This window comes from Pelodiscus sinensis, chromosome 1 (genome assembly GCF_052426305.1).
Source record: "Pelodiscus sinensis isolate ZL-2025 chromosome 1, ASM5242630v1, whole genome shotgun sequence".
NCBI classification, from domain to species: Eukaryota; Metazoa; Chordata; order Testudines; family Trionychidae; genus Pelodiscus; species Pelodiscus sinensis.
In genome coordinates, this window is record NC_143052.1 from 199,654,131 (window position 1) to 199,664,674 (window position 10,544).

At 45.4% G+C, this 10,544-nt stretch overlaps 1 protein-coding gene across 1 annotated transcript; it reads right to left on the reverse strand.

Annotated features, from left to right (window-relative positions):
- Positions 1–272: 272 nt before the first annotated feature.
- On the reverse strand, positions 273–7,338 carry NYX (nyctalopin). The gene is made up of 4 exons (XM_025190085.3): positions 7,033–7,338; positions 6,775–6,869; positions 6,516–6,591; positions 273–2,888 (listed from the first exon to the last, which is right to left on the reverse strand). The coding sequence occupies exons 3-4, from the start codon at positions 6,535–6,537 to the stop codon at positions 1,489–1,491; spliced, it is 1,422 nt and encodes a 473-aa protein (XP_025045870.3). The 5' UTR covers positions 6,538–6,591; positions 6,775–6,869; positions 7,033–7,338; the 3' UTR covers positions 273–1,488.
- Positions 7,339–10,544: the final 3,206 nt, after the last annotated feature.

Genomic DNA, 10,544 nt, shown 5'->3' on the forward strand with positions numbered 1-10,544 from the left:
AAGCCTTGTGTGGCAAAGTCCTGTATCACCAACCATCATTCAGCCATTTATTTCCATGTCCCGTGTCTACTTTCCTTTTCGTTTTTTCCTTGCTGGAGGGTTTCAAGGTTCCCTCTAAGCTGCAAGGCAGCATGGCTCCTCCAGGCCAGGGGCTCAGGGCTCAGTGCACGGAGCTGCCTGGCTGGGGCAGGGACACGTCCCCTCCCTATGGCGGAGACTCACTGCCCTGTCCTCAGCAAGGAGCTGCTGCTGTCGCTGAGGGAGAAGTGCCCCTGGCTGGGTGGGGCTCATTAAGCAGCTGTGGGGCCGTGCATCTTAGAGGGAACCTTGGGGGAAGGGGTTGTTTGTGTTTTTCTACTCACATCCAGTCCCTTCTGAAATCACCAGGTCAGCGAAGCCTGCGCTACACCCATCTTCAGGTAGCCCCACGGTGGGTCTATCACCAGTATAGCTCCTCTGGTACCAGCTGGGAGAGCTAATATAGACAGGCCACTGGTTTTTTTGCCACTGCGTCCTCTAAACCTGCTCTGAGGGTTAGATAACGTTGGTAAACGCATAGATGCCCTGTCTACATGAGTGCACCCCTTCTTCCTAGCACCACTGAAGCTGTATGGATGCTAAATCAACCTGTATAATACCAGGGAACAGCTTGCTGCCTTCCTCAACTGTGTCAGGGTGATCTCAGGGACAGATCACTGAGAAAAACACTGTTAGACCAGAGGTGGGAGAATGAGAAAATCTTGAATGTAGGTACAGTCACAATGGCTTGCTCTTCCCAAGCACAGTTTCCAGTGTGACTGATAAACTATCGACCTTAATACGGCACTACCAACCTACTCGCTTATCCCTCCCTTCCTCCTGGCATTGTGCACAGGGAATAATGCAGCAGGCATGTGTGTTGAATATAATAGGTCTGAATATCCTCTCACCCTGGTATAAATCAGAAGTCACACCTCTAAAGTCAGTGGAGTTCTATCAGCATAAAGCACCAGGAGCAGAGGATAAGGTTCCTTATGTGTTTCTGGATTTATGGGTGAGGCTGATATGTTAGAGCCCAATCCCATGCCCAGGAAAACCAATGGGATTTTTTTTTGCGGGGACTTCTGGGAAATCAGGATTGATCCTAACTGAATAAATACTGCAGTGTAGCCTTCAGTAAGAAGCCCTTGCCCTTCCTATCTAGCAGAGAAAATCAGCTGTCCCAGAGGTGACTGTTCACTCAAACTCCTTATTATTGCTGCTCTCTCATAATGCTCTGCCAACGCAGGGTTTTTCAAACCCAACAAATATAAATTCTCTGCCTCAAGGAGCTTAGTTTCTGCCAAAGAAGGGTCCAAGCCAAACCCCCTCCCCCAAACCCAAACACCTGCTGTACTGTAGGGAGGTTTGGAGCCAGACCAGCCTCTGAACTCTGCAGTGCCAGCACCTTTCCAATGACTACACAACACAGAAACTCAGTTCTTAAATGTGCCTGAGGGAGCCCTGGCGTTATTCACTCTGCAGAACAATCACTGCTGGAGCTGTAATGAGTGCCAGGAGATGGAAAGAGCAGGAGATGGCATATTCCCCCACCCCCGAAGAAACCTCATCAGCTAGCCTGTCCAACTGGGTGGTGTTGGTTAACGCTTCAGTGGTATTTGCCATCTCCTCAGGAAGGCCCTCCTGGAGCAGGAGTTTGGAAATAAGGCTGCTGAATTTGCTCTCTGTGGTAGAGTGAAGCTCTGCAGTTGGGGTTGCACTGTAGGATGTGACGTTTAACTCCACTGGGTCAAGACAAGAACCTTCAGGTGATCTATCAAACAGCACATCCGCCAAGTCAATGCCAGCTACTGAGGAGGGGGAGGCACAGGGAATATCCCTGACCAGTCTGTAATTCTCCATCCAATCTTTCAGCCATTCGAGCTTGCAGTCACACTCCCAGGGGTTACGGAAAAGATAGAGCCTTCCCAGGAAAAAGACTGGCTGGAAGACAGAAAAAGGCAGGGTGGTTAGGCTGTTACTGTTCAAATGCAAAGAGACCAGGCTGGTTAGATTTTCGAGAGCCCCTTCCTCAATGTAATTGATCCTGTTTCTGTCCAAGTATAGAACTTCCAGTTCAACCAGGTCCCGGAACCAGGTGTTGGACACGTTCCTGAGAAAGTTCCCACCAAGATTGAGCATTTTCAGGTGCCTCAGCCCATCAAAAGAGTTTTCTGGGAGGTCACTAAGCAGGTTGTCATTCAGATAGAGATACTCCATTTTCTGACAATCTTGAAAGGCTCGGTCATGAATGACATTTATTCTGTTGTCTTGGAGGTTAAGATACTTCAGCTTCATCAGGCCCTGCAGAGAATTATAGGCTACAGCTTCTATTTTGTTTCGCTCCAAGTAAACATGGGTCAAATTCTCCATGCCTCTTATGGCTCCAGGGATCCTTCGGAAATTGTTCTGGAAGCAGAAGAGCTCCTGAAGGGCAGGCAGTTCAATGAAAATCCTGTCCGGGATGTTGAAAAGGTTGCAGTCAGCTAGGTCTAGCTTGACAAGCCTTTTGAGGGCAGTAAAAGTACGAGTGTGCAGATAGCGGATGTATTCGTTGTGGGCCATTTTAAGCTCAGTCAACCTGGGTAGCCCTTTGAAAGCCCCAGGAGTGATAAAGGAGATGTTGTTGTGCTGAAGTGAGAGAGATTTGAGGGAAGGCAGGGTACCAAATGCCCTCTCTGAGACAAATTTAATGTTGTTTTTATCCAGGTTGATAGAGGAGGCTTCACAGGGGAACTCACTAGGGATCTGCTGAAGGCCGGCACGGTCACACAGGATGGAACAACTCCGCTCCCTGGTGCACACGCAGCTGGCAGGGCAGGAGCGCACACAGGCCCACACAGCATGGATGTGGGGGATACATAGGATGGCTGGCAGCCAGAGCAGTGCCATAGCCACACAGGTAAGGGGTGGGAGGAGAGGAAAGAGAGAGAGAAAAATAGATGCCGTTAGTAAACATTAGTTATGACAAAACATTTATGCCACAGTTCTAGCCAGATCACTAACAGGGACCGATTGAAATACATTTTCACTCAAGAACACAGAACTCTCATGGAAGAATCCTACAGAATTTATTAGCAAAGGTAATTTTGCCCTAGGGGTTTGAAGCCCTCCTGTGGAAGTCCAGCATGGGTTTAATCTCTCTCAGATTCTGTTGGTCCGTATAGAATCCTGTTGAACTTATCACTATTGTGGAATCCCCATCTCTGGCGATATTTAAGAGTAGGTTAGATAAATGTCTATCAGGGATGGTCTAGACAGTATTTGGTCCTGCCATGGGGGCCGGGGACTGGACTCGATGACCTCTCGAGGTCCCTTCCAGTCCTAGTATTCTATGATTCTGTGATTAAATTCTTTTAGGAATGTTTCCACCTTCTACCACTTCTTTCTGAGGAGTATCATAATTAATGTGTGTGTGCTCCCACAGGGAATGAGCATGGAGTGATTTGGGGTTTGGCAGGTCTATCGGTGGGATTGAGCGCACTGCAAGCAGGTCTGCCAGTTATCAGGAGGAGTGATTAGTTGGCTGAGGCATTGCAATGTCCATGGGTATTTTCCTGTGATAAGTCCATTCAGTTTGGTATTTATTTCACTAGTGACTTGGGTAGGTGCTTTAATAAAAGGAGAACCATCCACAGGTAAAATTAAATTGTAATATTTAAAAAGCCACTCCTGCCATAGATTTGGTGGAGAAGCATGAGGGAAAGGCAAGTTCAAAAATATGGTTGAAACGTTTTTTTCTTCAATTTGGATCTTTCATTTTAAAAGTTAAATTCTGCACCTGTTTTATTCTACCCATTGGATACTATTTCCTAGCATCCTGCCTGCCTTGCAAGTCTGAGGCTGGCATGGCTTTCTGCTGCATAGTTAGAATCAAGTAAACAGATGTACAGCGATGCGGAAGGTGAAAACTCCCTGCTTCCAGTCAGAGAAGAGGAACAGGAACCTGTGATAGCGTAAGCAGTCAGATGGGGCTGTGTATAAGGGAAAAGCCGAGACAGCTGCAAGTCTGAGAAATACAATCTTTAGGGAGAGAACTGAAAACAGATTTCATTTTGTACTTGCTCTCCTACACTGTGTCCCAGAATGAAAAAGAGCACGCATAAGCTTTTGACATTGCCATTGGTAAAGCGTCACCTGCTGCGTGATTTTTCTGTTGCAGTTTATCAGCTCTCATGCTGCTGCTACTTTAAAAAAAAAAAAAAAAAAAGGTATCAGCCTCCTTGCTAACAAAGTCTATCACAGTCTGGCCAGTCTCATGTGTTTCATGCTAGGCCCTTGAGCAGCAGAAGGGGCACTCACTGAGGAGCCCACCCATTCCTCAGGGTTACTGCTTGCATTTTGTCTAAGGCAAGCTACAACATGGGGCATGGCCAGATTTGCTCTCTCTGGGGAACTCAGGGTGCAGTGATCACCGCCTGGACCTGCTCTTGAGTGTGGTTTGAAGATAAACCTCTAGTTTGTGATGCTTTTGCTATATAAGATTAAACTACAGCAGCTGTCAATCTTCTGTTTGACTAGTCCTTTTGGCTTTTATACACAAATCAGTTTGATGTTGGAAGCTTTCCCAGGTCTTCTGAGCATTTCTATCCGTTTTCAAGGCCACCTGCACAGAATTTTTTTTAATTGAGTTTTTCACTTCTTTCCCCCTTCTTCAGGCCCTGATCCTGCAAAGAAAATTGCCTGGCAGACCCTGTAAATCAATGGAAGTCTATGGGTACTTCTGCACTACAGACGAAGATTGAAGCTGTCACTGTCAATCTTCCAGGGTTCAAAGTGAGGCTATGTCTACACTACAATGATCTATCGGAAAAAGGTACACTAATTGCACTCTGCAATTTGTGTACCTTTTTCCAATAGTTTTTTCGAAAGAGGCTTTTCCAAAATTTAGCCCGTCTACACTGGGCCAAATTTCGGAAAAGCCTCATCTTTCAGAAGAGCCTGTCTTCCTCGTGGGAGGAGGAAGACAGGGCTTCCGAAAGAGCGTATCTGCTCTTCCACAAAAAAAAAAGCGGAAGAGCAGACACGTTCCCTGGACGGAGCAGAGTTTTTCCGTGATACCAGAGATATCCAAGAAAAAACATGTGGTGTAGACTTAGTCTGAGAGGGACACTCCCGTGAATGCCAGTAGTCCTGCTTCCATGAGAAATAAGGGAAGTTGAAGGGAGTGTTCTCCCTTGGATTTCCTGCAGTGTGGACAGCGCCAAAAGTGGAGTTAAGGTACTTCAACTTCAGTTACACAATGAATGTATCTTAATTCAACTTTGTACCGGAGTCTGCCCACCTCAGTCTTTTTGGAAGATCAGGGCCTTATGTTGTATAAAGAAGGCTAGAACACAGAGGCAAGGTACATCCCCGCTCTCCCCTCCTCCATTCCTATCCCCCCAAAAAAGAAATTCTGATTATTCTTTTACTTTAGAATTAGCTTGGAGGCTGTGTTGTGACTGGGGAACTAGCAAAATGGTGACTCTACAGGAATCAAATCTGTAAATATGGAACAAATGAAAAGGAGGAGGGATTTTATTCATACTGTTTAAAATTCTTTATTTGTCCCTTAACACACATTTAATTGGGATGATTAATTAATGTTTTAGATAAAGAAATTCTTTTACGAATTCAGCACCCAAAACCTGATTTGACTTTCCTGACAATTCCATTGGAAAAGTCAAGCCTAAATAATATTGTTAAAAACACTTTTCAGATTCTTTGTAAACTATGAAGAAAAAAGGCCCAAATCTAGTCAAAACTTTCCTTTGCAAGTCATCGTAAAGACTAGTGAGATGAAGGATTTACAAATTTCAGTCACAGTTACACAGCAGCCATTTTAAATGAATTATTTCCATTACAAAGATGTAAGATGCTGAAGCAGAGAGAGACTAAGTGACATGCCCCAAATCATGCAGTGACTCAGTGACCAAGTTCAGTACTGTACCTGCTCCCAATTTGCCTCTAAATCCCTCAACTTGCTAAGAAAACACTTGAGTTCAGGTCAAGCCAAGTCATTTCCTAGTCTGCGGCGATTCTAGTAATGAGCAGTTTTCCTGTTGCTCTCCTGAATGTGGATCTACTACCAGTTGATTTTCACAACCAAGGTTGTCTATTTACAAATAAATCTGTTGAGTCCACATAAGATACTCAATCCATTATTAGGGACAATCTAGTCATTGAAGACAAGAAGACAATGTCCTCCAAGCCAAAAGAAAAAAAAGCAAAAGAGGGAGCAAACCCTCTCAGTATCAGAACATTTGCAGTATTTTTCCTTTCTTTTTTAGAGATAAAGTCCTGCTAAAATTCATCATCTGAACATTACTAATTCTGAGAGGGTTCAAACTCCAAACCCGGTTGCTGATCTGAATTTGCACCTTCATCCCTTTCCTAGTCTCTTATGATAGCAGATCCAAATTCAAAGCACTGACAGATTTATCCTGCCGTTATCAAATCATTACAAAAATTATTAATGTTGCTATTGACTTTCACAAAATAAAAATACTACTCACCATTTAAAATGATGGCAAACATCACCTTGGTTATTCACTTGTGGCATTTCAGGTCTGACAAGCAAACTTCTGGGATCTAAAAGAAGATGGAAGGAGCAAAGACAGTTTCAGTCCATTGTCATGTAGTGTCCCATTATGATGTCTGTGTCTAGAAAGGAAAAGTAAAATTCACAGAGAGAGGCTTTTCTAAATTGACATTCTCCCCTAATCTTCAAACCAACACACTGATTTCTTCCTTTTATTTATTTTTTCCACTGACCTTTTCAATGCATGCTTCAGTTTTGTGCTGGTCTTAACAACTTTTCAGCAAGGGCTTGCCCAAGTTGTAACATGAGGTGGACTGCTGAAATGTGCCTGGATGGGTGGAAATAAGGAAAAATCATTAGGCTACTAGAGACTGATCATGTAATCAAATCTATGGATGCTTTTCACTGCAGCATTGTGGGGAACCAGCAATGAACTGCCACAACAAGCCCTTATTAAAAATAATTTGTTTACTCATGGGTATAACACTTACCTAACAGAGCAAAGGCTGTCCCCTCCATCCTTCTCTGGAGCCTGCCATTTGTTGTACTGGTCCATCTCTCAAGAGTTGGCATTTTTTCCTCTCTAAAGCGATCATTTAATGGCAGGAAAATCCTCTGTATCAGAGGAGGATTAATAGAGCTGGAAGAATGTGTCTGTCCTCTAAAACTCCAAAGCAAAACGCAGATTGCTGACCGACCAATCTGCTGCATTTTTCCCAGCACCACCATCCCACAAAAAATCAGCCCAGAACTGGCACTCTGCCATCCAAATAGCATTACTAGAAATCTAAAACAAAGCTATTACTTTGGTGCCTGTTACATAACAGGAGAGGGAGGGAGGGAGAGAGGGAGTAAAATGTAATTATCTTTTTGGGCAACCCCAGACTTATGATTTCAGCTCATCAAAATAGCTGGCCTGAACAGACCAGCCCACAGCAACTACCAGAGTTTAAAAGCTTCCCAAACTCAGTGATCGGCACCAGTACAGACCACTGGGTCAATCTGGTACTATGCCACTGACCTGAAAGGAAGTTACCTCTAAATCACATGGGCATGAATGAGAATGGGATCCAAACCTCATATATGTTTTGCACTGGTAACAAAGGCTCCAATGAAAGCTATGAGAGAGCGCGCACATGGGGCCATGTACAGCATATATTACTCCTGGGAGAAAACAGCCCATTCTGTCTAAGAGTATATTCTACTTGCTTGGCTGATGTTTGTGTGAGGAATTACAAGGACAGGAGCTGTATGTGACAACACTACTCCATGCAGTACATGAGGCAATAGCTAAAGCCTCTTCTGACAGAATAATGATAGTTTCTGTAGAGTGGGTGAGACTAAAATGAGAGAGGCTGAGATCACGTGCTATCATGTTACCACTTCTTTTCCAGTGAATTAATTTTACTTTTTCAATAAATGAACTGCAGCTGGAGCTGGTTAATCTGAGTTTGGTTCCTCTGTATTTCAGGGCAGCATTGAAATGGTAACCTGCCCCTGAACACATGTTGCATCAATCATGTTCAGTGCCTGTGGGGTTTTTTCATTTTTGACTGGCCCCTCACACTTAGAAGAGCCCACAGGAACATTTTAAATTAGCTCTTTGTGGTGTGAAATTCCTGTGCCAAAGAGTTAATTAAAAATGACTAGCTGTTTTAAATTCACATTCTATAGAGCTGGCAAAATGGATTCTAGCCTAAGTCCATCTGAACTCAGGGCCCTGCAGGGAGCTCTCGTGTGTGTGATGCTGAAGAACATGACATCCATCTTGTGATGCATCTGCTGAGACAACTATACGAGCATCATCCATTGGCAGACAGCAGACAAACACCCACATATGCTTCTGGCCAGTGAGACTGGATTTTTTAAAAGAGCACAGAGCTAAATTTTCCAGTGTTCAGCAGCCACAATTGCGATACAGGTTGGGGCAGGGCCTACTGCTGTTGCCAGCTCTCCCCATAATTGGTACTTTTCTTAAAGCCCGAGCTCCTGAAATCACATGACTATGGGAGACTCTCAGCTTTCATTTTAAAGAGAAGGGTTGCGTTGTGCCCAAGGCTATGGAGAAAACTTGAAAACAGGACCACTAAAAGCACCAAACAAGAGGGCAAGTAAAAAGAATCCACATTTTATTATTTTTTAAAACTTCAGTGGTGTTAAGCCAATCTCATGATATTCTGGGGCCTGGCTCATGATGTCTGTACACCTAGGCTATGTCCGCACTAGTGGGTTCTTGCGCCAGAAATATGCAAATGAGGCTAAGCATGGAATATCGCCGAGCCTCATTTGCATACCTAATGAGCTGCCATTTTTTGCAGAAGATGCTCTTGTGCCAGAAGGAGCTGTCTACACTGCCCCTTCCTCCACAAGAAAAACCCTCTTGGGCATTGCTGCTATGCTGATTATTTTCAGGAATAATGGCAGTCTCAAAAAATGGCGGCTCATTAGGTATGCAAATGAGGCTCGGCAATATTCCACGCTTAGTGTAGACATAGCCCTAACGCTGGTGATGCTGGGTAGGGCCTAGCACTTAAAGTTGAAACTGCTGTTCTGTTTTGTCTCCCAACTAGCGCATATGAGGTCCAGAGGGGTGCTGGGTCTCCTGATTCCATGAGATACCTGGAGGGCATGGGGGGGCACTTTGATTTGTGACTTTCTGCAGTATGGGGGTGAGCTATTGAAGCTGTTGGCCAGCTGAGTGTACAGAGGAGTGAGGTGGTTCAGAGGATCAAGTCCTGGTGAAACCGACCATGATTCCACAGAAAGTGATAACCATGGTCTTCCACACCCCAGAGATTAGAACAGAATGAAACAGCCCAGCTGCGACTTGGTCTGAACAGACAGGAATACAACTATGGTAGATAGTGTAGATGGGGTTGCCAATGGTCTAATAATACACAACTAAACACCCTAAGCCCTGCCCTGCCCCTTCCCCAGGCCTTGCCACTTCCTGACCTCTCTCCAAGGCCTGCACCACTCACTCCATTCCCCTCACCCTCTGTAGTTCACTAGCCCCCAGGTGGGTGTTGGGGTGTGGGCTCTGGGCTGGGGCCAAGGGGTTCAGAGTGTGGGAGGGGACTCCAGACTGAGCCTGGGGCATGGGCTGGGGCTCAGGAGGGGGTGTGGGCTCTGGGAGGGAGTTTGGGGGTGGGAGGGGACTCAGGAGTGAGGCAGAGGGTTGGAGTCCAGGAGGGGATGAAGGGTCCATTCTCTGGCCAGGCAGCACTTAGCTCGGGCATGCAGCAGGGTTAAGATAAGCTCCATACCTAGGGGGATCAGGTGTTTTTGACTGGAACATTTGGTTGAAAAGCGACAGTGGGGGCCAGTGTTTTCTGTAAGCTGTGCACTTGTGCTGTTAATGGGGGCTTCTTCGTTTGTTAACATTAGCCCTTTTTAGGAATCCATTCTGCTGAGATGGTTAAGTTGTTTATTTGTGGGTTTGCCATTTTGTTTTGTTCAGAACAACAGGCGATCCTCCATGTTGGACAGCCTTTTCCCTTGCTCAGGGAAAAGGTGGGAATACAAGGAAAGAGTGGGAAAGTGTTGCTAGGCGACAAGAGTGCATCCCGAGAGGGTGCTCAGAGTGCTTGGGCCTCTCTCTTCCTCCAACCTGTGCACTGCCCGGGTGCAGTGAGTGCAGCTCAGACAGCTGATCACTGGCTTGGAGTGTCAGTTGTTGTTAAGGTGGAGTAACATCTAACGGTGTATTTGATCATTGGGGACACACTTGCAAGCACGGATCGTCTTGATTAGACAGGGCTAATAAACACAGGAGACGACGCAAAGGGGCTAGGGAGGGTTCTGAGTTAGGATCTAGCCTTAGCTCCCGTTGTCACGGAGTCATTCCTACGGGGCAAGACAGAATGCCTAACATCTATTTCCCTTCCCTGTTGTGCATGTTTGGCTTCCAGACCCAGTTATTCTGTCCTTCCCTAGTCCTTTTTACCTTCCTTATCCTATAGATAATAAAGTAGTTTCCTTTATAATTTTGTGTGTGGACTCG